The sequence below is a fragment of the Hermetia illucens genome, chromosome 1 (assembly GCF_905115235.1).
Source record: "Hermetia illucens chromosome 1, iHerIll2.2.curated.20191125, whole genome shotgun sequence".
Lineage (NCBI taxonomy): Eukaryota > Metazoa > Arthropoda > Insecta > Diptera > Stratiomyidae > Hermetia > Hermetia illucens.
The window spans coordinates 179317440-179344426 of NC_051849.1; the positions used below are offsets into that span (position 1 = coordinate 179317440).

The 26987-nt window shown below is 39.6% G+C and overlaps 1 protein-coding gene across 7 annotated transcripts in view; it reads left to right on the forward strand.

The window, feature by feature from the left end:
- Positions 1 to 26987, forward strand: part of LOC119647598 (rho guanine nucleotide exchange factor 7) — a 112050-nt gene that overhangs the window by 54747 nt on the left and 30316 nt on the right. For 4 of the 7 annotated variants that reach the window (XM_038048641.1, XM_038048624.1, XM_038048633.1 and 1 more), the window contains exons 6-10: positions 11370 to 11494; positions 11554 to 11787; positions 12023 to 14072; positions 14843 to 15125; positions 19170 to 19306. In XM_038048641.1, the coding sequence (XP_037904569.1) occupies positions 11370 to 11494; positions 11554 to 11787; positions 12023 to 14072; positions 14843 to 15125; positions 19170 to 19173 (2696 nt within the window). In that variant the 3' untranslated portion in view covers positions 19174 to 19306. Of the gene's footprint in view, positions 1 to 11369; positions 11495 to 11553; positions 11788 to 12022; positions 14073 to 14842; positions 15126 to 19169; positions 19380 to 20886; positions 21699 to 26987 lie in introns of those variants that run through there. The other 3 variants (XM_038048666.1, XM_038048658.1, XM_038048675.1) reach the window with 3 other exon arrangements.

Sequence of the window (26987 nt, forward strand, 5' to 3'; positions counted from 1 at the left end):
TGATTGGTTTGCTTTGGATGAATATTTTTTTAGAAAGTAGAGAATTTGTTTGAAATACATGCAAGGTAAAGCGTGTTATCAAGCGTAAGCTTTCATATTGTATTTCAGTGAATTGGTGGATTCTGAATGAAGATCGTTTGGGCTCTCGAAGCGAAAAAGACCTTTCCTGAAAGCACTATTATTTTTTCGTGGAAACACTATTATTTTTTTGTATTCCAGTTTGAAGGTGGGGGGGGGGGGGGGGCTTCTCAGTTTCTATTCTAACACTCTTCAATGCTGCATAATTTATATACTTTACTATTGTTATCATGCATGTTCAAAGTGAGGCACAGAGAAATAGATACAAACTGAAAACTTAAATAACTTAAAACAGAAATGTAGATGAACATTTGAAATTGAAGTTTGTACTGCAAGAAACTCGTGAACGATACAATCTTGGTAGACCGAAGAATGTGACAAGAAAAAACCTGATGATGTTAATGACTATACGACAGTTATATAAAAACTCTCAGAAATATTGAGATATGACATACTTTTGCAAGAACGCAATATTTGTTAATGCAAATCATTTGAAAAAATCGCGTGACCTAAAAATGCCGTCATTGACAGTATCAAGTTACAAATTCAAGTGGAATGCCAAGACTCCGTTTAATAGGTTGCTTTTGTTGTTGAATATATAGGAATAGATGTGAAAAACCAAGAGGATATATAAAACATTACAGTAAATAGTAATTGTTGAACCAGAGACAGTTCACTCATAGAAATAATTGAAATTCATTTCATACCATTGCTAAAGTGTGTTAAACTGCAGGAGTTGTATCACCTTGTGACTTTAAACTATTCAAGAGTTTTTCAAGTCAAAGAGCCGATTTTCCAAACACAATCCTAGACCACTCGAGAACGGCACCTATATTAGCACAAGCAAGTCCATCTTCTGGCCTACCAATCTTGTTTTCGATGGCTCCGTTTTCGCAGGTCCATATTGTCACTTTGCCGCTTCTTTCTGATGCCCAAACACAATTATAGTTCCAAAATGCCGCCAGCGTCAATTTTTCTTTCCAGCACACTTTGAAAAAGTTCCTGAGCTGCCTGGCAATGATTCATTAAAATCACTTTCTATTGGGTATGGGAATAAGTTTCCTCCCTTTTTCAGCCTATGTTAAAATTTATCTAAACAATGATACAATATTATGTGAAGAATGTACCGTTGAAAGCGACAACTTTATTTCATCCTTCAGGCATCATACGGATTCCTCTGACGAAAAATTGGGGTTCTTTCCACTCGATTCATTAATTGAGACAGTTTGCGGTGTTTTTGTAAGAAATGAACCGCCCTCCAGTAAGGGCTGACTGTATTGATCGGAATAGAGAGTATTTCGAAGGTGCAATGTCTCGAGAATACGGCAGGCGGGTGAATATTTCACAATTCACTCCTTCCAAATATTTCTGAACCGGTTTAGCAACGTGTCGCCTGGCGTTGTCATGTAGCAAAATGAGTCTATCATCTCTACCGTCCCATTCCGGGCGTTTTTCTTTGAGAGCTTGATTGTCGACGGATGTGGTTCACCTGGCAGCCTCCGACTTTTTTGACGCTTAGGGTTATCATAATTGATCTATTTTTCATCGCCTGCGACGATGCGATACAGAAAACTTTTTCTTTTGTGCCGTCCAAAAAGCATCTCGCACGTCACCAAACGTCTATCGATATGACTCTCTCTCAATTGATGTGGCACCCAGTTACCTTATTTCTGAACAATTCCCATCACGTACGAACGTTCACTGACGGTTGATCTGGCAACATCCAACTCTTTGGACAAATCATAAAGGGTTCGACACGTGTCTATCTAATAATTCTTGGAATTGAGTATCTTCGAATTTTTTCGGTGCCCCTTCGCGTTCTTTATCATTCACGTCGAAATTGCCACCTGGGAAACGTCGAAACCACTCTTTACAAGTTATATTTGATGCAGTTTTCTTTGAGAACAAACGTTGACATTTTTGACGCCAGATAAGAAACCATGTTTACCCTTCAAACGAATATCAACTACTGTGATCAAAACCCTACATATAACTTTCAAATCAGAAGTATATTACTAGAGCGAACACAAAAGTAGCACCAGCAGTGACACCTCATTGACGAAGGCGGGAGCTCATTCCCATACCCAATAGAACGCCGGGAATCTGTTTCCACCTGCAATGTGGTCATTGCCACGGCCCTGTATTTCCTTGCATAGCCGCCATTTGAGATTCCCATTACAGGCTTTGAAAACGTGATTTCCCTCTTCATATTTTCAACACAATTAATCACAATCTTTCATATTCAAACCGTTTCCCGCAATGTGTTCAAATTTTTGACATTAAAACACCTCGGAGGCTATAGCTGTTCTCGCAGTCACCATCTGGCCCAGCTGATCCGAATTTTGCCAACAGCAATGACTTTTTTCGCCGCTGGGCGGATTATTAGGCTGAGTACTGCTGTAGTCTTACCACATTGGTCTCATGTATCCCGAATTGTCTTTTTGTCTGTCACAAGCGATTTCTTCAGGAGTGTTTGCATCACTTCGTCGGTCGGAGTCCGTTTCCTTGGATAATTTCTTGAAGTGGCCAGTTTTACTTCTCGAAATGGCTGTTTGCAGCTCACTTCGTCCTTCGGTTTCTGTTGCGTTATTGTATCTCATGACTTTAAGGATTTTACTGCATTCTTCAATTTCTGAATTTTTAAATATTAGAAGCGTCACACTACCTCTCTTCAACAATCTGTTGCCTCCTATTGCTTGCTTTTCCTGTCTTCGTCGTTTCCTGCAACCTATCTACTTTCTTGGTATGTTCTGTCCTCATTCCGTGCTTCAGTTAAAAATGATTGCTTGATGGTTATTATGCTTGTACTCCTCGTAAACCTGTCATTTGAGATTCTTCGATAACATGTGCCTAACAAATATATGGTGTATTATTGAGCCTTCAAAAGGTGTTCATCCGACCGGTATTTGTCAAAATGAAACTTAGACCTGAAATTTATCGAGCAGCGCCATATTCGACCTTTCGCATTTATTCCACGACTGCTCCAATCTTCAAATGTTAGAATCAACAATAACTGTGACTTGCATCGAAACTACTCTTTTCACCGTTGATTCAACTTCATCCAGCGTGAGGTTTGGAGCAGCTTAACAGCTGCGGATGCCATCTAAGTTAGTTAGCATAGATATGTTACGTGGTTTTTAGTTAGGTATGGAATAGCTCGGTTTACACAATGTCCTCTTGCTGCTTCTCTATGAAATACAAACGCCATTATGAAGATCTTTGTATTGTTCATACATGATGGCAACGTTAATTTCATTCTCAAGCATATTTTCAGAAATCAAGACATAGGTTGCTCGTCAATGATTTAAGTCCAATTGTGGGAACGGCATTTACAGATGACTGAAATCGTTTTTTTGAACGCCGTAACCTGTTTCGACCTGCCATTTGGCTCATATCACTACAGTGTCCCTCCGTGCAAAGAACATATTTTTGGTACCCATTGCTACATTCGACAATATGGTCTTTCTCCTCTCATTTTTAACACCACTTAGAGACCTATCATATTTGTTTAAACAGTTTCACATTGTGTCCAAACTTCAAACATTTGAAAGACCTCTTAGACTATATCTGGTCTTGCAGTGGGCGGCTGACTCGATCGATGCGGGTTTTACCAAGAGCAGTGGCTTTTTCTCCACTTTGATTCCCAGGATTATTGCGATAGTCTGGGTATCGCCATACGCTGGGCGAAAAATATTGTTACCAATAAAACGCTCATTCTCTAAAACTATCTAATCGAAAAATCTCAAAAAATGATCATGAAGGCCCCCTCTGTTAGGTAGATGATATCTACATAATGTTTTTCTACGTTTTTTTTTAAACTATGTTTATCAAGTCTGGGGAACTTTTATCCGATTGAGTTACTCTACTCAAGTGAGCATCGTAGGATTGACATGGAAATTTCGCGATTTTATAACCAATTAACCAAATTGTTTTCAAAAAGAGTGAGACAAAAACACTCAATTTGGTGTCATTTGTTAAAAAAGGACATTTTTCGAAAGAATGTTAGGTTTCGATTCATATTCCCAGAAAATCTTTAATGTTTGTTTGGAAAATTGAGATTTGTAGCTGTTTCCCCAAAAAATTGGGATTTGTAGCTGTTTCCCCAGTTCGGTACACAAAAAGGAAATGCTTTCTGAGAATGATGATAAAGGAAATTGAGAACTACCATTCCGGCAATCTTTTTTAACATAAATAATCCTGTCAATTGAAATTTTTAAACTACCATTGCTTTAATTCAACTAAATTCACAGTTGTACAGCAGAGTGATGTCGAATAACTATCAATTTATTCGCATTTTGATTGATTGTGAAAGATCTTGACATTGACTCGTCTCATTCGTCAATATTTCTTTCTCAATTTCTGCTACGGACAACGCTAGAAATTTTAGGAGGATGTTATAACGAAAGTTTGTAATTCCCATATTATTTCACGTGAAAAATTGTGTTGTTGTTGTTTTATCTTCCAATTTATTGTGCAGCGATTTTACTTTTTCTGTATATATTCTGATGATTTGCTAATTTTTCAAGCCCATTTTGAAGCTAAATCGATAATTATATATAGCATTACAGGTTCTTGAGTGCGATATTTCATTCACGACAGTTGATGAAATTCTTCAACTTAAATCGATGTAATCATTTTCCAAAAGAATTTTTAATTGAAATGAATCTTCGAATATGTCTATCAATGCGATGAAATTTAAACTTAATTAGATCATTATAGGTATCTTGCGTCTGTTTACATCAGTCAGATTTTTTTTCCTTCCTCGCATTTGGAAATGAACAACAATTTTCCTTCTGACGGAATGCATTGTTTGACTTCTTCGAAATTGTTACAAAAATCTTTTCGAGTTCTGTTCTTTGAGAAACTCGGATATATGAGTGGAAGAACGATTTCAAGTGGATGAATAGCTGTGATGTGGTTGATCTTTTGCTTCGTTCCAGACGACATTTCGATCTTATCAAAAAGTGGGTGAAATCTTATTAAACAAATCGTCGTATGAGTATTAGATAGGTAGTCAGTGAATACAACGTTTCATAGAGAATTGCTGAGCACATTATAGTGGGACCCTGGATTTAAAACGTGTTACAGTGATTAGCAATCGCCTGTTGGGTTTTCCTTCTCCTATGGGCAAACATTTGTCAGAAAATCTGTCGTGATCATTCTGGCGTTGATCCTTGCCAGTATACTATAAGCATTGAGGTGGAATCACACTTTTCCAATTAGTAAACAATAACCTACCGGTTTCCTCACAAATTGAAGCTGGTTAATAGTTGGTAGTTTGTGACTGTACCTTGGTTTTTGGAGTGTCTTTTCATGTCTACCCATAGCGCTCCAACAGTAACTTAAGCCGGCCGTTCGGGGATAAGTGCCGTCTAATCAGAAAAGAAAATGAAGCAATAAGACAGATTTTGCTACTTGCCAGTGTTTTATTTAAGATTTCCTATACCAGTATTTCAGGAACTATTATACTTGCTTCAGTGCAGTACATCTCAAGACAGATCATACTTTCTTACTCATCGGAAACCGGTGTGTTTGACTGGCAAAGATTCTTGTCTCAGAAGTCGAGAAATATCTACTTTTGAAGTTTACGAAAATTGTGTTTCGATGTTTATATTATATTGCGTAAAACTTGGTATCTAGTTCAAGACGTAGATGCTTGGTAGGGTTAGTATCTAGTTTGAAAAATATCTGGAACTGACTGTGTTTCTAGTATTTGTCTTTTGCTGGCATTTTTTTAAGCTGTCAGCTTAATAGCGAAATTTTTTTCGTTGGCAAGCCAGCACTGCCGAACAAGCAAAAAATGTAATTTAGGTTCCTTTCGGTGTTATAACCAAGTATCAATTTATTCTTCGTCAAATTCTTCTGAATGAGAATTTGCTTTGCTTATCTAATAAACTCGCTCTCTGGTATTGAAATTCCGAAAAGATCCGTACAGAGTCTTGTTATATAGGAACATTATCCTACTGCTATACTTCCGAATGTTTATGAATTTGAAAATTTCGAGGAAAGTAACATCATTCCGTCAAATGTACAGAATGACCTGGAATAACATATTTGTTCTGCCCTGTAACTTTGGTGTTGGATGATCGCTTAAATCAATGACAAGACAAGGCAAACACTAGAATATCTTGTGTTGATTCGCAAATCCTCATCCGGCATATCAAACCAACGTTGTTTCGGTCAGTCTTTTGGGTGTTTCCCATCGATTTCGATTTTCAGATCAATCTTGGCAAGTGAGTATCCACCACTAGGATTTATATGTCCATGCCCTCGAAGACGCTGCGGTAAATTTTGGATTTTCGACGTTCATTGATGCGTCAATCACATAGAATAACGTAGTTCGCATTGGGTGATAGCATTGATCCGCGTTACTTGGGGTCGGTCGTCAAAAATTCTTTTTTATTTAGTTTCAGCCTCAGAACATATTCTATGAGGCGATTACTCCACTTTTGGACAAGTTGCTCGAGATCAGCTTTGCTGAGAGACGTTAGAAAAACTTTAAACAAAGGAGCAGTCGCGAAAGAGCGCTACCTTGATGAACAGTGACAGAGACAAAGGGGCTTCGATATACCTCCCATATTTCGAAATTTAATCTTGGGATCGCGATGGAACTGTTTAACCTAGCGCACTAGCTCGGCTGGTACTAGATGTGGCAAAGCATTGCAGATGAGTATGTGGCACACCGTCAAATGCCTTCTCTAGATCCAGAAAAGCAATGTAGACCAGGTAATGTTTCTCCATGAGTAACTACCGCACTAATTACAAAGTCAGAAACACCCTTGACTGAACCACAATTAACCTTGGAGTATAATGAACTTTTTATTTTTTACGATTATTTGGTCAGAGGAGAATTCCGAGCGGTCCTTCAGCTTGCCTCCATTCCTATCAGTTGGACGGTCTCAAAAATGGACAGTAAATCCGCATTAATTTTATCTAGCCATCTTCAATATTCGTTCAGCATTGTACAGTATATATTCCTCAGAGTTTTCCTTTATAAGTTCTAAGATTCATCGTAAAGCACGCTATTGAAAGATGACTGTTTTCTTTTGTGATCTATTTCGTCTCGCAGCCATCTAGTAATATCAAATATTAGACTGACCTCACACGGTCAGTTTTCTATCATCATCAGTCAGAATGATGGACTGATAAATACCTAAATTTTTAAATAAAATCTGTTAGTCTGATTGGGCTGGGTTTAGTGCAGTGTTCATTGTATTGTTAGCGGGAAAATGACTTCCCAATGGTTCGTATCTGTAAATTCATGCAACAAAAACTCTTTGTCGTCTCGTTTCAACACGTGGCTTCTTTCGTTGTTTCTCCATCGGTGGCATAAACTGCGAAACCATTTCTTCCGGACTTTGTTTTGAACTTTTTCCATCCATTTTTGTTGGGTTTCCCCAGTTGTCCTGTTCGACCCATTCCAGATTTCCAGAGTTATAGTTGAGCAATGAGATACCATAAGGTCGAAAACTTTTCTGAAACATTTATATACTTTTGAGAGGCCAATGTCGGCAGACGAGTTTTCTGTCACTAGTTTATAAGAAGATGGTGAAATTCTTTTAATCCCAATTGGCTGCTAGGAGGTTTTTATAAATTTGTATGAGGGTTCATTAGCAAGGGCATGTGCAACGCAGAAAGGTGTTGATTTGGTTAGCATCAGGCACCTTTTGAGCTGGGTGGCAACTACAGAACCTACTTTATTGTCTAAATATTTCGGTGATCCAACAGTAGAAGTGGCAGCGTAATCGAAAACCGGTCTGGCTGAAATAGTTTAACCGCTTTTTTTGCGTTTGAGGCCCCAGGAGAAGCCCGTAGAGAAGTTGACAATTCTTGCCGCTCTTATTGCGTTTCCGATGATATTGGTCGTGTGATTTTTAATTGACAGGGAAACAGTTATTGACCTACCCAGAAAAGTGATATCATTATTTTGCCTAAGCAGGTTTCGATTGATGAAAATGTGACATGGTGCGATTCTGCTTTTTTTGAATGTGATTACGCTGGACTTGTCAAGATTAACCGGTTAGCTAATCGCACCACATTCGTTAAGGAAGATCTTGACTTGGTCCTGTAGAAGTTTGTCGACACGTTGATTATTTTTATGTGCTGCTAGTAACAGAAAGTCATCAGCATATTGGTAGATATGTACTGATTCATGTATTTTGTTATGGAAAGTGGGTGTGTATAAAGTGAAGAGTGTTGGGCTCAGATCGCTTCCCTGGAGTAAGCCAAGGGTTTCAGATCATTCGTCCAGCATCAGGTGCCTAACTTCAAGAAACCTAAACACCCGCATGTAGATGCCAGCTGGGATTTTATTTGTTCTCATAAAATTGGCGAAGGTTCTGAGGTCGCCTTCACTATTTTCCCTTGACTCTTCGCGGTTGTATATTTCCAATTAGATTATTTGGTTTGTTTCTGGCAATTTTGAAAACTGGTTGGACTGTAAATTATTTGCTTTGTAGGAGAATTGGCTTGTGATGACTTTTTGAGTAGCACCTGAGAGTTGGTAAGGGAGATATCCGGGACTGAGGACCTCAAACTCCCTGTTAGCATTGTTACTGCAAAGATTTTGCCATCGTTATTTAGTACTTGAAAGTCACAATTACAAAGCTCACTTAGTAGTATATTACCTTTTGCCTTGTTAACAGTATCTCCAAAGGTTGTAGACCTATTGTTCAGGTCGCCAAGAATCATCGTTTTGGGACGGTTAGATAGAAGCGCAATTAATTTATTAATTTCAATTTTAGAGGACGAGGTCGTGTTGGGTTGAAGGTTACACATTTCCGCATTGATGACATTTTGGTCAGTATCATATTTAATTTCTTTAAATGTGATATCATTTTTGAAGGCGATCTCCATCCCTCCAAAATCATCTTCTCTCATTTTCTGTATCAGGCAAAAGCCTGTTAATGATTTGGAAATTGGGTTGAGATGAATGGAAAATATTTCTTGGAGTGCTATAATGTCTATTTCCCTTGTATTATAAAAGTGAATAGCATCAGTTCGGGATGCTTTGAACGTTATGCTGTAACACACGCAGCATCAGAAGTACTCATGAAAAAGACATCACTGGTGTTATTCAGTTTCTCCGTTAATTTTCTGACTTGTAGAACTTCTTCTTGTATTCCCAAGTCCTTTTGACTTCATGCATTTCATTGAATATCAGCATTATCTTGTGGATGAGTCTCTGGTAGTCAGAGATAGTGTGGTATGCAGGGCTATTGAACGCCGGATCATTCTTGACTGTATCATTGTATTGTTCAGCCTGCGGAAAATTACTGGGAGTTATTTTGGGTTGAGTTTTTTTCAATATTGTACTGTATCTATCCGGGCCCCTCAGGATATCATTTCACTCTACATTGCTGTTTCTGTCGTTGACCGATTTTTGGTTGTTGTTCCTTAAAGGTGGGAACTCCCTTTCGTACTCTATCTCATTGTCAATTGCATGATAATAATTCCTAACATTTCTTGTGGCTTCTTTAATTGTTATATTTTTGACTGCTGCAATTTTAATCGCTTTTTTATATTCAGCCCCTCTAGGACATTCTTTATTTCGAGGATTATGCTCTCTGTTATTGCATGGAATGCATTTTTTGGAGCATGATGTACCATCGCAGTTTTCACTGCTTCCACTGTTCAGACATTTGGGTTTTATAGTTTTGCATAGTTTGGCAATGTACCCGCGGTATCCGTAGTTGTAGCACTGTCGCTCTCGCTGTTCAAAATGATCTACTTTGAAGTAAGTTTTTCCTATGATTACATGCGTAGGGAGGTTTTCCCCCAGAAAGATCAGCTTAACCGTGCATGTTGGGAAATGTAGATCTTTGTGTTCCTTATCTGCTCTGCTAAACCTCTGAGCTTTCAGCATTTTAACAGACGACTCCGACCGACTTGTTATCTTTTCCTCATTCCAGTCTAGAGAAACATGTTTAATAATTCCGCAGCGGCATGTTGCTGAAACGGTATAAAGAGTTTGTAGCCCAGGGATTTTATACTTTTGTCCGTTACGAAGCGATTCGCTGCTTGTGCGGTTTTGGAGGTAGCCTCGCCCTCGCATAGCCTTCACGCTTGATATTAATGATATTCTTGTCGTACCTTACGGATTTCAGATGTGTGAAGAGGTCTAATGGGTCCAGCCTAACTCTGTTTTCCGGGTTTGTTTGAAAACGGTCAATTAGGATCGAATAATTCAGATATTTTGTGTTGGTGTCGTATAAGTTTATTTCGCTGGCTGATGCCGTTCCACTAGCATCAAGGAATTTTGGGGAAATATTAGTAGGGGCAACGCTCGGAGCTGCTGCAAGAGGTGTACTAATAGTTGCTGGTTTAAAGAGGGGGATGGTAGGGTATTCTTTCCTTTGTGCCAGTGTGGGGCACGTATTTGTTTTGGGTACTTTGTTTTGTGGACATGGTGGAGGGTAGAATTGTGCTATGCACTGCGTTTGTTAAAATTTTAACCGTAAAACAAGTTCAACGACTAGTTGCAGATGCGTACAATTTACCGTAACTTTGTTCTGCAATTTTTAGAGATGTCGATTAGGCATGTAACAACATTTGATATGAAGGTCTGATTTTCAAAATTAAGTCATCCTTTTCCTTGAAAGTTCATAATCTTATATAATCATCGTACGGACAGAAAATTATCAAATACAAGGCTTCACATCCGCCATTAAGGCTTAAGTAAGAATGTCGAAAAACTTCCACCTGTTGAGCATTTATAAAATTGGTGGGAGCAGGGAAGAATAAAGGACGAGTGGTAGGATGGGTGGCATGCCGGAGAGGGATGGGTGCTATTGATGGGAAGGTATAAAAAATTGGGAATGGGAATAATTACTGGAAGGATAAGATTATCTTCGACGATTTTAATCTGGATAGCCTTGAAATTGGTTGACATTGGAGTAGGAAAATGATGGCTTGACGGAAAAGGAAGGCGTCTATACTTGGGATTTGGCAAGATAAGCTGTTTATAGCAGAACTACTGATTTTTTGAGGGACTAGGATGCCGTATTATAGGATAAGAAACTGGCATTTGAAGGCACTGTTTGCATGGTTCAGTTCCTTCCCAATATAGGATACGTGAGAAAGACGAGAATTCAGCTTGGTTGGTATGTAAGCCCGCATCCACGGAATACATCAGTGTGTTAGTGTTAAACATTCATTGTTTTATGTAAAGTTCGGGCGGTATTCTTGAGTTTTATTTCTCATTAGATTCTGTTACTTAATTCAAGAGCTACCTTAGTTCATTATACCCTATGGATGCCCTTTTAAAGATTTTGATTTTAATTTCTTTTCAGGTGATATCATTCATATGGGAAGTGTTGCGGTTGGTCCCGACCATCGTGATAGATACTTCGTCCTGTTCCCGCAAACGTTGGTAATTTTAAGCGTTAGCCAAAGAATGAGTGCGTTCATATATGAGGTAAATATTTTCAATCTTTCTATTTTTCACGTAAATTTGAGAAACTTTCGCTTCCAAAGGGAAAACTGCCTCTGACTGGTATCATTGTCAATCGATTAGAAGATACAGAGAACTATAAAAACGCCTTTGAAATTAGCGGCCAGTGTATTGAACGAATTGTTGCTGTTTGCCAAGGTCCTAATGAAGCCAACAAATGGGTGGAATTATTGTCATCAATAAATTCTTCGGTTCCAATAAACATAAAAAGAAACATAAGTGCATCGGCCATTAATACACCCCAACCACCACTGCATGTAAGTATCTGCTTTTTTCCCCATGAATCTTCTTTTGTGTTGTATGTTATTCGAGAGACTTGGCGGATTCTTTCAATGAAAAATACTTGAGAAATTATACGGGAATGAGGCTGGTTTTGCAACCGGTTTCTGTTCTCGCATTAAATCTTCCATCCTGTTGAAAGGATACGCTAAATTAGAATTTAATTTTTCCGTAATCTTATTTAATTTTCAAATATTTTTACTATATATGTAGTCTTCTACACATTTACTCGATTCCCGAGGCTACTGTACACGTTTCTCCCTCTGTGCATACAATCTTCAACAATCCCCATGTTTTGCTGTTACACTCCCACCCAGACATTATCCTGCCGCTGCCCCGTACGCAGCTTTAACGGAATATTTCAAAAAACTTGTACGGCAAGGTGTCTTACGCCGTTTTATAGTGAAAGCCTTATTATATCCTGAATCGATACGTAATATTTCGAGTACGGGTAGCGTCACTTATCGTCAGAAGAAAGCAACAGCTCACCTTGAGTACAATAAATCGGGATCAAGCGATCGGAGTCGGTTGTCACGACAGGATGCATTTGAAATTCCTTCAGACTCTGGAAGTGATATTGAATCGTGTGATAGTAGTCCTTTCGGTTATATTAAGTTCTATACGGGCAAGAAGTCATTAGATAGGGATACTGAATATGAGACATTTATAGATTATGGTTCAGATTGTGATTTAGTGGATCGGCGTAAGCAGCAGACGCATCGGTCAAGTTTAGAGATTAAGAATTTAAATAGGTTTGAGGAGAATCCTGGTAATGGTAAAGCACAAAAAGATTCTATGATTATTGGTTCAAAAGCGGTACGTGCGCTAGAGAAAAAAGGTTCTTCTGGAGAATCAATGAAAATTCACACGTCCACAGCTCGGCTTAATATTGGTCAGTTGAAGGAGCAATTTTCAGAGCAGTCAAATTTACCGAGTTTCGGCGGTGGTATATCTTGCAATTATGTTGCTTGCGAAAATTTGGCAGACATGGATGACGAAGCAGCGATTAAAAAGACAACAGAAGAAGCGCCAGTTCCTGATGAACGGCGAAGCATGCCGACTTTATTTGTAGGGAATCGTTTCAATAACTCTTCCATGACCGAAGTATATATTCCATCGTGGAAAGATAAGAATGAAATGCAAATGCAAAGCATGGATCAGGATACGAGTAGCATGTCAGTGCTCAACCCCGACGATGAAGACGAAGAAGAGGAATATCTCAATGATGCCTCTTTAGCGACGCATTCCAGTTCAATTGATCTCCCAGCTTTAGTGCCTGCCCCTGACCAGTTATCAGCGGAATTGTTGTATAATTTTCCTAGTAATGATAATGTTAATCAAGAATATGATTTTGACACTATAATTCCACCGCCCGCTATGTTCAAAAATAGCGCAGATGAGGCGGCATCGCGACGACTGAGCTTGCGTCGTGATCCTACTGTACCGTTTGGAAACCATTCATTAAATTCCGATAAAAGGATTGTTAGTAAGTCAGATAAGCGATCGTCAGATGAAACAAACAACAGTAGTCCGAATAACAATCCTCAGAGCGCAGTTCGGCGATGTATAAGCTATCAGTATTTACGACTAGGTACGAATCCGGAAAGTAATAACCAACCCGACAATGAACGAAAACGGAAACCAGGACATTGCAAATGTTGTGAGAGTTCTCAATGTCCAAGTCCACGATCAAGTGATTCTGGTATGGCGGGCAGTTGCACAATAGCTTCCCCTGATCCACCGACAGTAGCTGAAGAGGCCGTTTACTATGCGCCTGAATCAGAATCCGAAGATATACGGGGACGAACAAGTGACAGGCGAGTGAGTCGCTTGCAGCATTCACAATCTAGTCATAATCTGCAACGGTATGGTGTTTGCGGAACATTCCGTAACAAGTTTTTGACATCACCTCAATCTCATGATGACACGCGAAATAGTCGGGCTTACAGTGGTCGCAGTCGAAGTGCTGAACGAACAGTTCATGTAAACACGAAACGCATTATGATTGGATTCGCGGATTCGGTTGATAACGATGAACATGTTGCCGAAGAATTAGAAAACGGGGGTATGTTTAAAACGGGATTGTATGCACATTGGTGGAAGAAAGAGAAATTGCCAAACGCATTACTGCGAGAAATTGCTTATGGTTTTCGTAAGCCATCATCACCGAATTGTCGCAGTTCTCGTATTAAAGAGAGAACTGTCGCTGAGGCGCAAGATGATTCAGCATCGTCTTCATCGAGTGGTTGGCGCAGGGGCTCAGGCAAGCGAAGAGTGTTGATTACTATATTGGTCGTTTTTCAGTTTGTTTGTTTGTTAATTTTTAGGCTATATATTTTGGTTTGATATTTTTCTTTCATTCATATGAATGATGTGAGAAAATGTAGGCGCTCTTGTTTCGAGATGAGCTCCTTTGGATTAAAATCCATGGTCTAGGCTGCTGCAAAGGACCGTACATAGTTTTTTGACTTCACTCAGTTTATTATTATTCTGAATCACATCTTTTCCCTTGGTTTTGAGACATACCCTGTTGATTTCAATTGAATTTTATTACTAAGTGACAGTATCATGGTTACGGTGTGTCTGCTACTCCTTTTCAAATCTCCGAACAATTGTAATTGCATTTTCTCACATCATTGTATATTTTTACTATGCTTTCACTTTTATTTCAAAGCCTTGCTCATACTTTCGCAGATATATTTTCTCATCAAATATTTCGATCTATGTATGAATCGGATTGAAATAAACAAATCATTGGAAATTGTAAAAACCGAGAGCAAAATTCATTTAAATGTTGACTTAACCAACAAAAGCAAAAAAGTCGCATCTCATCGCATCGCCTGAGCCCTTATTTTAGTTAACTGGATTTTTCAGTTTAGTTTTCTTTTATTCTGTTCGTGTTATTCACACTAACAGTGACTTTGAGAATAATAGAATAGCTAATACTAACTGCTGGAACGCAAATACTTCAGAAAATATACCACGATAAGCGGTTGATACATAGGATTATTATTTTTCTTTTATTTGGAATAGATGTCGCCGCCCGCGAGTTTAGGTCACGGCACGGCGTCACTGCATCAGCAACAGTCACAACACAAACGGAGTCTGTCGTTCAATCACCATCTCAGTTACAATCAATATCACAATCATCAACCACAACAACTTCATCAACTTCGTCATCAGCAACACCAACAAAATCAACAGCAACATCAAGTAGGCCACAAATCAAATTTAGCCCCGATATCGAGCTTATCAAAACCGGCGATGGGAAATCATCAGGGAGCGGTGCAAAGCGGAAAGATAGGAAGCACAAAAGGTAGGTGCATTGTTCTTGTGTTTATCGTAATTCCGTGTCCCTCTACTTCGCTTTAAATAAAAGAGTGACAAAAGTAGATTTAGTGCTGTTAGTGCAGCGAATCTTATTGGGGTTGGGGATGTAAATTATAGGACGTTCCGCTTTGAACTATAACTATCCATTTTTCTACTCTTTTCGGAAGATCTCAGTCTCCCAGTATATTAAAACGTTCAGAAAATCTACAAAGACTGCAGAGTATATCTTTAGTCAACTTCGGGGACTGCACTGAGGAAGGCGAAAAGTAGTCGTCCAAATATGCCTATTTGCAAAAATGATTTTTTTGGTAAAGTAAACGAAAACGGTTTGAATTTTTTATTTTAACTTACAAAACTTTATTTAAATACCCTAAACGGAGGATTTTGTTGTTAAATCTTCTGTTTCGTCATGGCCTTGGATTACAGAATGCGTTGTCTTTACTTACTTTGGCTCAATGATAGCGTTCATTAGTTTCTTGTTGATTGGGTTCTCTCATTGTTCTTTCAGCTTCTTCGACAGTCTGGAGCGATTAAAAATTGTTTGATCGGCACATTGGAGCCTTGTTAATTTTATCATGTTTGAAACTAGCGGCAAATTTTCGGAAGTCCAAATTAAAGTCCAACTCCGTAACATAACCCAGGCCTGATTGTGATTCAATAGAGGCAGAGCTTCATTTTCTTGTACTGTTTATACTCGGTACATATTTCGTTGGTGGAAAGGAGCTTCTTTTGTGTCCCCCAGATCCCTTAATTACGACAGCCAGCGTCCTGGTGTAATTTTTAAAAGAAACAAAAGAAAATCGACTTGCCGTTAGTCCGCCTCTTCCGTCTGTGTGCCACACGAATTTTCTCAGAAACGGTTACTCCTATTGATACGAATTGTAGTGAAAAGGTGTGAACTGTGAATATCCTTGTATGCAGCGAGTATCTTGAATTTAATGCCAAAAATGTACGTTTTATTTTTAATCGAATATAGTCATATGGTGTATCAAATGAAAGATTTTGTTTAGAAGGCTGGTCTCATTTCCGATATTTGACGAAAAGGAGGGAGGGGGAGGGCCTGAAAAAGATCATTTCATCCTTAAATTTAGGATAGCTTCAAGTGCCGCAGTCGGCGTAGTACTCATTGCTCCAGTAATACTTAGACAATCAAGTCTCTAAATCTGCATTAGCATCTTCCTGCTGTTAGCAAAGTTCAGTCTTGGCCACCAGACGATGCATGCATAAATACTTGACTGTTTGTGTCAGCTGGATTTCCGCCCTTGCTAAGGTGGGTGGCGTATAGCTGCTCCATCTGACGTCCCTAGTGAACATAACTAGTCTAGTCTTCCTAGGATTCACCGTGAGTCCATTGCGGAGGCACCAGCTATGGATTTCATGCAGAGTCGCATTCAAGCGGTCATATACTGTGTCCGCAAACTTGCCGGTAATTATTACGGCTAGGTCGTCCGCAAATGCTTGCACGAAGACTTTTTTTGCCCTCCAGGAGCCACAGCAGGGTATCCATTACCAAGTGTCATAACAGTGGAGAGAGAATCCCTCCCTGTGGGCAACCCTTGAGACATCCTGCTTCAATAGACTTTTGGCCGACCGATATGTGGATTTTTCTCCACTCTAGCATGTGAAGTATCCAACTGATTAGCAGCGGTTCGATTCTATGCTGTCTTGCCGCATCAAAAAATGCCGCGAATGAGGCATAATGGAAGGTTTGGATAGATGCGATCGTGGAGTTGGCCGCATCCTAATTCTTTTGATGTGCTACCATTTTCGGCACCAGATTTTCTGGTACCAGCACCTCTCCTAGATTCTCCTCTAGATTCCTCCTTCCTTCCACAAATTTTAGACAGTCGAAGAAGACATGATCTGGGTCCGCTGGGACTCCATCGCAATTTGTACAATCGGATGAAGTCTTCAATTTAAACCTGTGCAGGTATTGGCCATATCGTGCGTGCACCGTGAGAAACTGGGTGAGATTATAATTAATCTCACCGTGTCGTCTCTCCAATCACTTCTTGATGGCAGGAATGAGCCTGAAGTTCCACCGGGCCTTTCCCAAGCGTTCCCACCGCTCTTGCCATCTATTTATGGATTTATCCCTCTCAACCTTCTTCGTCTGCGATGAGGGAGAGATTGGCTTCGCATTGTATATGTTCGGCATCTCATCTGGCAAGATGTCAATCGGCATCATTCCAGAGATGACAAATACTGCATCATCTGAGACAGTTCGGAAGGCAGAGCATACCCTCAGGGTTGTCCTCCTGTAGACTGCACTCAGTTTGTTAGTGTAATCCGCAAGGCCTCCCTCCAAAGTGCGGTCCCATAGAGCATGATTGAGGTCACTACTTTGGCTATAAGCAATCTAGAGGTATACCGCGGCCCTCAACACGTTTGGAATCATCCTTGCCAGGGCCATATTTGCAGTTGATGATTTATCGCAAACATACTGCACGTGTTGCATATAGCTGAGCTTCCTGTCATCCCCAAGTATTTGATGGTCGGCTTGGAAGTGATGATATGATTCCCGATTCTAACAAAGGCTTTCTCTTCCGGCGCTTAGTGATAAGGACCGCTTCTGTTTTTTCCTCCGCAAGTGTCAGAACAGAGCTCTCTAGCCAACTTTTAACAGCACTGATTGCCTCGCTTGAGTGTAACTCAGCATCTTCGAGATGCTTTGCAACAACAAAAAGCGCTATGTCGTCAGCGTAACCCTCCCCTTGAAAGAGGAAGATTAAGTACATCGTTGTACATGATGTTCCACAGTAGTGGGCCCAATACGGCGCCCTGTGGGACACCCGTGGAAACAACGTACTCCTGGGGTCCGTCATCGGTGTCATACCAGAGCCTCCTTTCAGTTAAATAACTATCGACGATAGCACCAAGATAGGCGGGAATATCAACCTTCGCTAGGGGTTTGCATATTAGATTCCAATTGGCCGAATTGAATGCATTTGTCCCATCCAGGGTTACTACCACGCATATTTGCTGGTATTACCCTTTCCTTGAATTGCATCTTCGGCCAAGCCATTAACCAATTTGATGGCATCAATGGTTGATCTGGCTTTACGGAACCCATACTGCCGATCTGAAAGGCCGCCCTGGCTCTCAACAACCGGGAGTAATCTATTGTAGATTACTCGCTCTAACATTTTCCCCACAGTGTCCGTCTGTCTGTCCGTTCTTCACACGCATTTTTCTCGGAGACTGTTGCGGCGATTAACACCAAATTTGGTGGTAAGGTGAGAACTGTAAACGCTGACGCATACAGTGAATTACATCCTTTTACAACGAATTTAAGGGAAGGGGTGTACATTTTTTTTTACCAAATATAGTCATGTGGGGTATCAAATGAAAGGTCTCGATTAGTACTTTCCGAAGCCGTTGTTTTAACATTTGTTGGAAAGGTGGGGAGTGCGGGGGGCGATCATTTCGTTAACGGACCCATTCTCAGAAACCACCCAACCGAAAAATCTGAATAAAAAAACAGGAGGCGACCACTATATGGTTCCAGGGCTCCTATCTTCCATGCTGATATCTGCTCAAATAACGTTAATAATAGTATATTACTATAATCTTTGGTAATTGGCTGCAAAACTCTCCTTAAGTTCGTCTTAGCACTACGAAATGTGATGTAGGTTATAACATAAAGCGTGATCCTACCAAGTTTGGAAGAAATTGCACTATTACTAACAAAGTTATAACAGGTCAAAGTTGTCGTTTCTTTTCAAATGCACACTGAAATGTCTTTATATAAGAAATACACAAAACCTTTCATACCTGAAGCATCCAGTTTCTGGTTTCCCGACTTGTTTGGTATTCCTGACAAGAGAGTAACGCAAAAAGCATTGTTGGGCCTTCTCTGGTATGCAAGAATATGACGTCATGCATTCGCTATTTCTGTCGTTAAATTTATCCAGAAGAAACCAGGAGGAGTTGACGGTTCGATTTTGCTTGCCAAGATATAACACTTATATATTACTAGATACTCTTTAAGGACGATTGGATAATTCAATTATTATAATTTTTTTCGTAGCTAATTGGAGTATAACAAATCTACGACCAGCACCACCACTTCGACCGAATTTCATCAACTTATCATCGGCTGTTGGTAGTTCCGGTGCTTTGGCAAATTATTCAAGTCGTAAAATCCAACCAACGTATGAAGAAGATGCATTGGTTTTGCGTGTAATTGAAGCTTATTGTGCAGCCTATCAAACAAATTCAAGAAATACAATACACTCAGGTAATTATTAATTTTTTTTTATGTTTTTCCTTGAACTGAGTATGATTTTCAAAAACTTACTCAAACGTTTTCAAACACATTTCAACATAGACAGAATTGAAAACATGATTGATTTTTAATTTAAATATTGTAATTACTTTTTAATATTTTCGATTTAGATTTACATGCATTCTGAAACAGATATAACAAACCATATAGTTTTATTTAACTAAGTTGTGAGATACCAAAAAACCGTAGGATAATCGCTTTTGCGTTGGGCTTTTTGCTGCTTTGGTTTTATTAATGGCATTCACTTGCGTTTGTATACTAATTCTATTTTGCTTGATATTTATTGGAACATTTGTTGTTAGTATTTGTTGACACATTAAGTAACGATTTCAACAACTCATCGTTGGTGAAAAGTATTTGTGGAATTCCTCTCCATTGTCCTCGTGTTAGACGCCATCGATTTCATTAATTTTTCCTTTTGAAAGTATTAAATTGAACAAGCGATACTAGAGCGACGATTCGACCATTAACCCGATTGATATCATACATTGTTTTCACTTTTAGGATTCACACAAGCATTATACCAATGCATTCACTATTGTTCTGGAGTTTTGTGTATCAAAAAATGAGTTTTGTTTGAAACCAATTGCTAGACATTAGTTCTATCGAATTTGCAGCTTATCTTCATAGAAGTTTCATAATATATTCAATTTCTTGGCAAATCTTTCAGGTTAGGCTTCGGATTTTCATTTAATTTCGAATTTTATATTTGCAACAAAGGATTTCAAAAGAAAAGAAAAGAAATGCAGGTTTTATTATCATGCCGTCTGTATTTTGCCGTAGCAAGATATTTTTTTGAGAATTGTGGGGTCCTAAGTCCGCATCAACTTGATGCCGTACCGGACCAAACGGGGAGCAACTTACTCCCCCTTTTTTTTGGTCCCCGGACCCCCCGTTTAGGGCTTAGCACCCAAACTTTTTAAAAAGTGTCAGGCGACGACGGCTTTACTAACGTCCTTATGGCATGGAATTGTACGCAATTCGAGTGGTTTTAAATTCAGTAAATTTTATTTGAGTTGAGTTCATTTGATTTAAGTTGCCATGATTCCAGTTCATTTCACATTGAAGTTGTTTTGAGGTTTTCCTCTCAGTCATTTGACTTGCAAGTTTTTTTCAGTTCTGCATTTTTTGTATCAAAATATCGCCAACCCAAAAGGGATCCTTTTAAACTTGATAAATATCTTTTTAGAATTAATCAAACTTTTTATAAACTTCTTATGAGTTTTAAGCTGATCATAAAATTCTTGTAAACGATAGTGAAGTATTAAAAACCACATCAATTTTTTGATTTTTCGACCTCATTCAAGTAAACACATATCCATATTTCCTTTTAAGGATCACATTTTTTTGAGTCTCATCTGATGATTTGGTTGTGATTTTTGGTTTTTGCTATTGCTCTCGTTTCTTCTTTTCTCTTTTTTCTCTCTCTTTCTTCTATTTCATACTACCACAACCGTAGCCCTACAACCATGGACACCATGTCTTCCAATACGTGGCGGGAAATTGAAAACCAGTAAACATTTTTCTACATCAAATCCACAATTGCCATTTCTTTGTTCGGGAACAGGTTCCAGTTCGGCCGCTCAGCCAAATTCCAGTAGTAGCCTGAATTCATCGTACATTTGGCGTGAGGCGAGCCCAAATAACTTCAACATGTATTCAGCATCCGTTTCGTCACTGAATGCTGCCTACAGGTACTCATTGGGAGCTGGAAGTGGTGCTGGTGCAACCGGTAGTATCCCGAACTATTATAAAACATCAACCGATTACCGGTCAGTGTCGGAAGAACGTCCACCAACAAATCGCAAATTTTATGGCAATCATAGCACTAGTAGCAATGCATCACCGGCAACAACGACTACACTAAAATTCAAGACTGGCTCCAATTACGATAACATTTGTATGACACCACTACTTCCACGTAAAAGTAAGCAAACTAAAATTTTCGGTAAGAACTCGTATCAATCGATTAACCAACGGGACGGCAGCGATAGTCCGTCTCGAAGGATATTATTTAGTCGATCATCGTCCCGTGAATCGACACCGACGCCACCTTTATCGACACGTGGCTTATACGATCGGCGTTTGAATCGTTCATTTGAAACGCCCCAAGGACTTATAAAGGTTTCACCATTGCGTCGGAGTACACCGCATCTAAGTGCCGACGACGAAGTCATGCCGGATACGGAAACGGATAAACGGCATTCGGCAACTTGGTGTTGTGGAAAATTCGTTATGAAACAATGGCGAAAAATTAATAACTATGATTAGGTAGTTAGAATGTGTAATTTGTTTGTTGTTTCTCTTATTTTTTTACGAGATGACGATTGTGCTTGTTGAGTTTGTTCGTTTTTTATGAATATGAATTTATATGAAAATAATTGGTATGTAAGCCGTCTGTTTTTAAGTTGTTTTTGTTATTAGCCATTGATAAAGCTTTTCTGGATCGTTGAGTTTACTGACGCTGCTTAAAAATATAACAATTCATGCGTGTAGTTGCTAAAAGCTAAAGATGCTGTCCAATAAGTGCAAAGCATTAACTTCACCGATTTGCTCGTAACTTAACCACATTACGTGTTATATTTAGAGTAAATTATTTAGTTTGTAGTCCAGCAGCAATCTCTGCTTATATTCTAAAGATATACTATATTTTCGAAACTTCATCATAGAGGCCTAAAATACAAATTATTTCTCCCTGCACTTCTTCCACATTGGCTTTAGCAATCTTAGTGCAGCGCTTTTTATACAAAACAAAAATCATTAGATCGTAAGATACAGGTGGACGCCTTGTAGTGGTATATCCCTCTTCTAAGATATGGTGTCGTATGTACCTTGAACTATTTGTTATAATACAATAGACAGAAGGATTCATTTTGAAAGATGTATATAATCGAGTCCATCTTCTTAGCCTTTACTGGCATCTACTATTCATTAATTTGTATTAAATAAAGCCCCACTGAAAATGATTCACTACCTCTCTGTCTGCTGTCTGAATGTAATAAACGTCAGCCTCAGCAGCTAATCAGCTTAGAGATCTATAAAAAATCATGACACATAATGTCCAGCTCTCAAAATGCAAGCCGTTCCGATATCGTCTTAAATAAGATTAATAATAGTACCTTTACCTATTCGCTGGTCGTCATCATGGGCTTGGTACCCGTAGTTATACACGTCGACAAAAACAAGGCTACCTAAATATTCAGACAGTTCGATGTCCTTGATGTCTTGCTCATTAATACAAAAAGGAAGGATATGATGACCTGTCAGATTGAGAAACTTGGTCTTACTGATGTTGTCTTGTCTTTTTCTCCAAATCTAAGCTAAGATGTCATCAGCGTAGTCGAGGTGTTTAGAAAAAGATGACGGCAATAAATGCGGCACACACGTGGGATGGAAGATTTTGACGATGACTTCTTATCCTCGTTATCAATGGCGTCCATGTTGCCTTGCTGAAGGGTGCGGAGTGATTCGATGGACGATGTCATCTTTAAATTATACAGTAGACGTAGACAGACAGTAGATCACTAATCTTGTCAATTTTAGTCGAATCCACATATTTCTGTTTATTATTATACAATGATACCGTAATGGAAGTGGTATCAGTAGTCTGTTTGGCGAAAACTGTTTAATTAGGTATTTGTCTTTGATTATTGAAATTGTGTCTACAGAATCATTGGACATTCAGTTGCGCTTGAAATTCGATTAAGGAGGACTGAGAAATGGTTTTAAAACTCTTAGCAAATGTAATGAATTTGAAAGTGCTTGAGTTGATTTTTATAAACGATCGACATAGAATATATACGAGGTCTGACTATTAAGTAACGAGACGGCTTATGCAAAAAAAATTCTACACTCGAATGCTCCCCTTCAATGTACTCCACCACATACTGTTCCATTCGCTTTTCCATTGGCCAAAGTAATGCTGGAGTCTCTTTTTGTAACATCTCCGCCGACTTTCGCTCACACCCCTCACCCATCGGCTCGAACCAGGTTCCTTTTAAGGTAGTACAGCGTATGTTCGAGCACTCGAATGCTTTGAGCGGCTAAATAATGTTTCACATTCAGCGCGTTATAAGCAAGTCTGTTGTCCTGGGGCAAGATTCACGACTTGTTCTTCAACAACTCCGGCCGTTTCTAACGAACTCGCCCTCGCAGGGTTGCCAAAACTTTCAAATAGGTTTGGTTTCCAATTGACCCTTCGGAAACCCATGTAGACATTAGGATGCCGTTGATTTCGAAATAAAAAACGGACTTAATTTTTGATTTTGACATCCTTGTTTTTTACATTCTTGGTGATGCAGGAGTTTTCTATTGCATGGATTGTGGCTTGGTTTCAACATCATTGGGAATATCTAGATTTCATTGAAAGTGATGATGTTTCCCATCAATTCAAGGCTCTTCCTTTAACCTCTCAAGAAAATCTGAGCAGATCTATTGACGGACGAGCCTTTTTAGTAATCATTTGAATGCTCATAGGGTAATATTCGTGTACAATTTCACTGATTAAGGCTGGTATTTTCTTCGGATTTAGGCCAATGTTTGCGGAGTTGAAAAAGAGACACATCGATCTGGATGTTGGTCATTTTAAATATCCTTTCATCCTTTATACCACGCAAAACCATTCAAAAACATGCATAGGACATAGAAAATTCTCACCATAGGCTTCTTTCAACAAATCATACCATCCAGTCGGAGTTTTTTTAATTTAATGAGAAATATCACACTTATCTGTCGCTCGTGTTTTCCGTCACATATTGTTGTCGGTACGAGAAAAATACATGTTCGTTTTTGACCTCTATATGAAAAATACAACTATCTAACGCTGCATTCGTTTCCTTCCTACCTCTCTAAAGCGCATTTTGCGCGCGCAGTCTCATTATGTAATAGTCAGACCTTTTATATTTTCATCACCATGAAGCCTAACTTTTTGACTTAGACGAAAGTTTGCCTCCTCTGTGGGATTGTGCGAATAACTAAATTTTTTTTGCTTTTTTGTTTGAAGTTCTGTTTGGTAGCCAATTGAACCGATTTTATTGGTTTATTTTTCTAAACGATCGATGCCAACCCGTACCATTTACGAAGGCTGGCAGCTCCCTCTGCAACTAGAAATCTCTTTCGAGGGTCTCACAATTTTTTATTTAGTGTCCGCAGCTTGACTCTAGCTAGAGCTGGGCAATCGCAGAGAAAGTGCCTGAGGGCTTCTCCCTCTTCTCCGCTGCTTCGGCAATCAGAATTGTCAGATATGTCGAGTCTATCGGCATGGTCCTCTATAGGGCAGTGTCCGGTGTTATATTTTTTTTCTTGTTTATTTGGCCTCTTCATCAAATCGTTGCATTTTGTTGGTTTGTTATGATTGCCGGTCCACTTTATTCCGCGCCTGGGAGAATTTAAATATACAATCCAACTACGGGGGGGGGGGTGTCTCTCTCTCTCCTTCTTCCGCTCCTATTGTTCCAATTCCTCGATCCTCTGCGGTTCCTTCAGTATCTGGCGTCCTCCTGAACCAGGAAGAGTGCCTGCCATACGTCCGTTATTGGGGGCCGTCCTTGAGGACGGACCCGGGCCTCCGCAAGAGTAATTACCCATCATTCGGTGTCTGCCAGGGCTGAAATACTGCTTCCGGAGATCTTCTTCGTCTTGTTTCGTAGCGACTGGGAGGGGGATGGTTGTGCATCGTCCGTGCACCCGGACGCTAGAAAGGCTTTTACGGCTCCCTGTGGGAGAACAGAGAAGAGGGATTATGGTACCTATAGCCCGGGAGTGGCTCCATCCACTGTGATCCTTATTTAAGGTAAATTATTACTTTTGTAGGAAATACCATGGTGAAGCGTGAAGTTGTCGTTGTTCAAAGAATAATAATGCTGTCTGGTCGTGCATGGAGATACTTCCTTGCAAGGGGCAAGCAAAATACGTCCACGACTTGATGTTAAGACTTTACAAAAAAAGCTCAAAATCGATTATTGCGGATGTCAGCACTTACTCAGGTCAAATACCAACGAAGAACTTCCCTCAAACAATTCCCTGTGCCGCTTGAAAACATAATTTTTGCTGACATCAACATTCAGATAGGTCGATATATTGATTGGTTATTTGTTTATCGAATTTATTTAGTATTTCACGCACACTTCTATGCAATCAGCTGTGTGAAATGAACGTGTATTGCGCTTAACGCGCCTTTATTTTTTTTTTTATTTGTTTTGACTGTATCACCGGTGTGGACCACTGTAATCCTATGCTCATTTGCATGTGCCTAGCCCAAAAGCTCTCGCAATCGGGTGTTGTGTCCCTGACTTGGCCCAGGTTGTGAGCCATCACTATCTGAACTCTGGTGCTGTTTATTACTGCAAGTAGATTCCATCATTCACAGTCGCCAGCGGGACGTAGACGGTGCCCACCAAAGGACTACCAAGACCAGGGCTGCGCTTGGCCAGACTGTCAATCTACTCATATTAGTATTTCCGATACTTCTGCCTGGAATACACTGGCGATTCCTGGTAGACTGTACGACTCTGATACACACAGTGTAGCTGAGAAAACCCTCGCTACGACTCCACAGATCCTATTCGATCCGTCGGTGAAGAATACTGTGTTATAACCTTGAAACACGTTGTCGGTCCTTCACTCTGCCCTAGCTGCGAAGCCCACACAAAAATTTCCTTTCAAGTTCGGCTTGCGTATGTGGTAGCCTGTTGGGAAAGTCCAGAATTCCGGAGATACTTCAACTAGGATGTCCATAGTAGAATCATATTTGAAAATAATTCCCATTAGATTCACTCTTACAAAAATGTTTAAAAATGGCTTAAAAGATTAATAATAATAATCGTTGGCGCAACAATCCAATTGGATCAGGGCCTTGAAGTGTGTTAGAGCACTTCATTCAAGACCTTAGCGGTACACTGTAGGACCCTGATTTGACTCAGGTACTTATTCAGAGCTGAGTCGACTGGTATCCGACGTCAAATCACGATTCAAATTCCACTGTCATCAGTGAGATTTGAACCGCGACCTTCCGTATGATAGCCTTGTGCTCTAACCACTCGGCTTAAAAGATTGCCCCACTTTAACGAAGAATATTCAATTTTTAGAGTTTTATTTTTACTTCAACTAGAGGAAGAGAGCTTACTTTGATCGTATCTAATAGTCATAAAGAAAAGGATGTATATTCTAAAAATCAATTCTTGCCCACTTTGGTCAGTAATCAGCCGCAGAATTTAGTTCTTTCAAATTTGAGTGGTCTCTTGCTCATTGGCATTTTCTTGGGAGTTATTTAAAATTTATGTAGCCAAGAAGACAAGCTGACTTTCGCGGTCCAAGACAGTGGCGACTTAAATTGTTTGTATTGTATTGTGTGTGTCCGGATAGCTGCGAGGTTAGAGCACAAGGCTGTCGTCCGGATGGTCGCGGTTTGAATCTCATTGGTAGCAGTGGAATTTGTATCGTGATTTGACTTTGAATACCAGTCGCTTCCGCTGTTAATGAATACCTGAGTCAAATCAAGCGCAATGTTGACCACATTGCCTCCTACAGTGTACTGTAGTGTACTGTTACGGTCTTGATTAT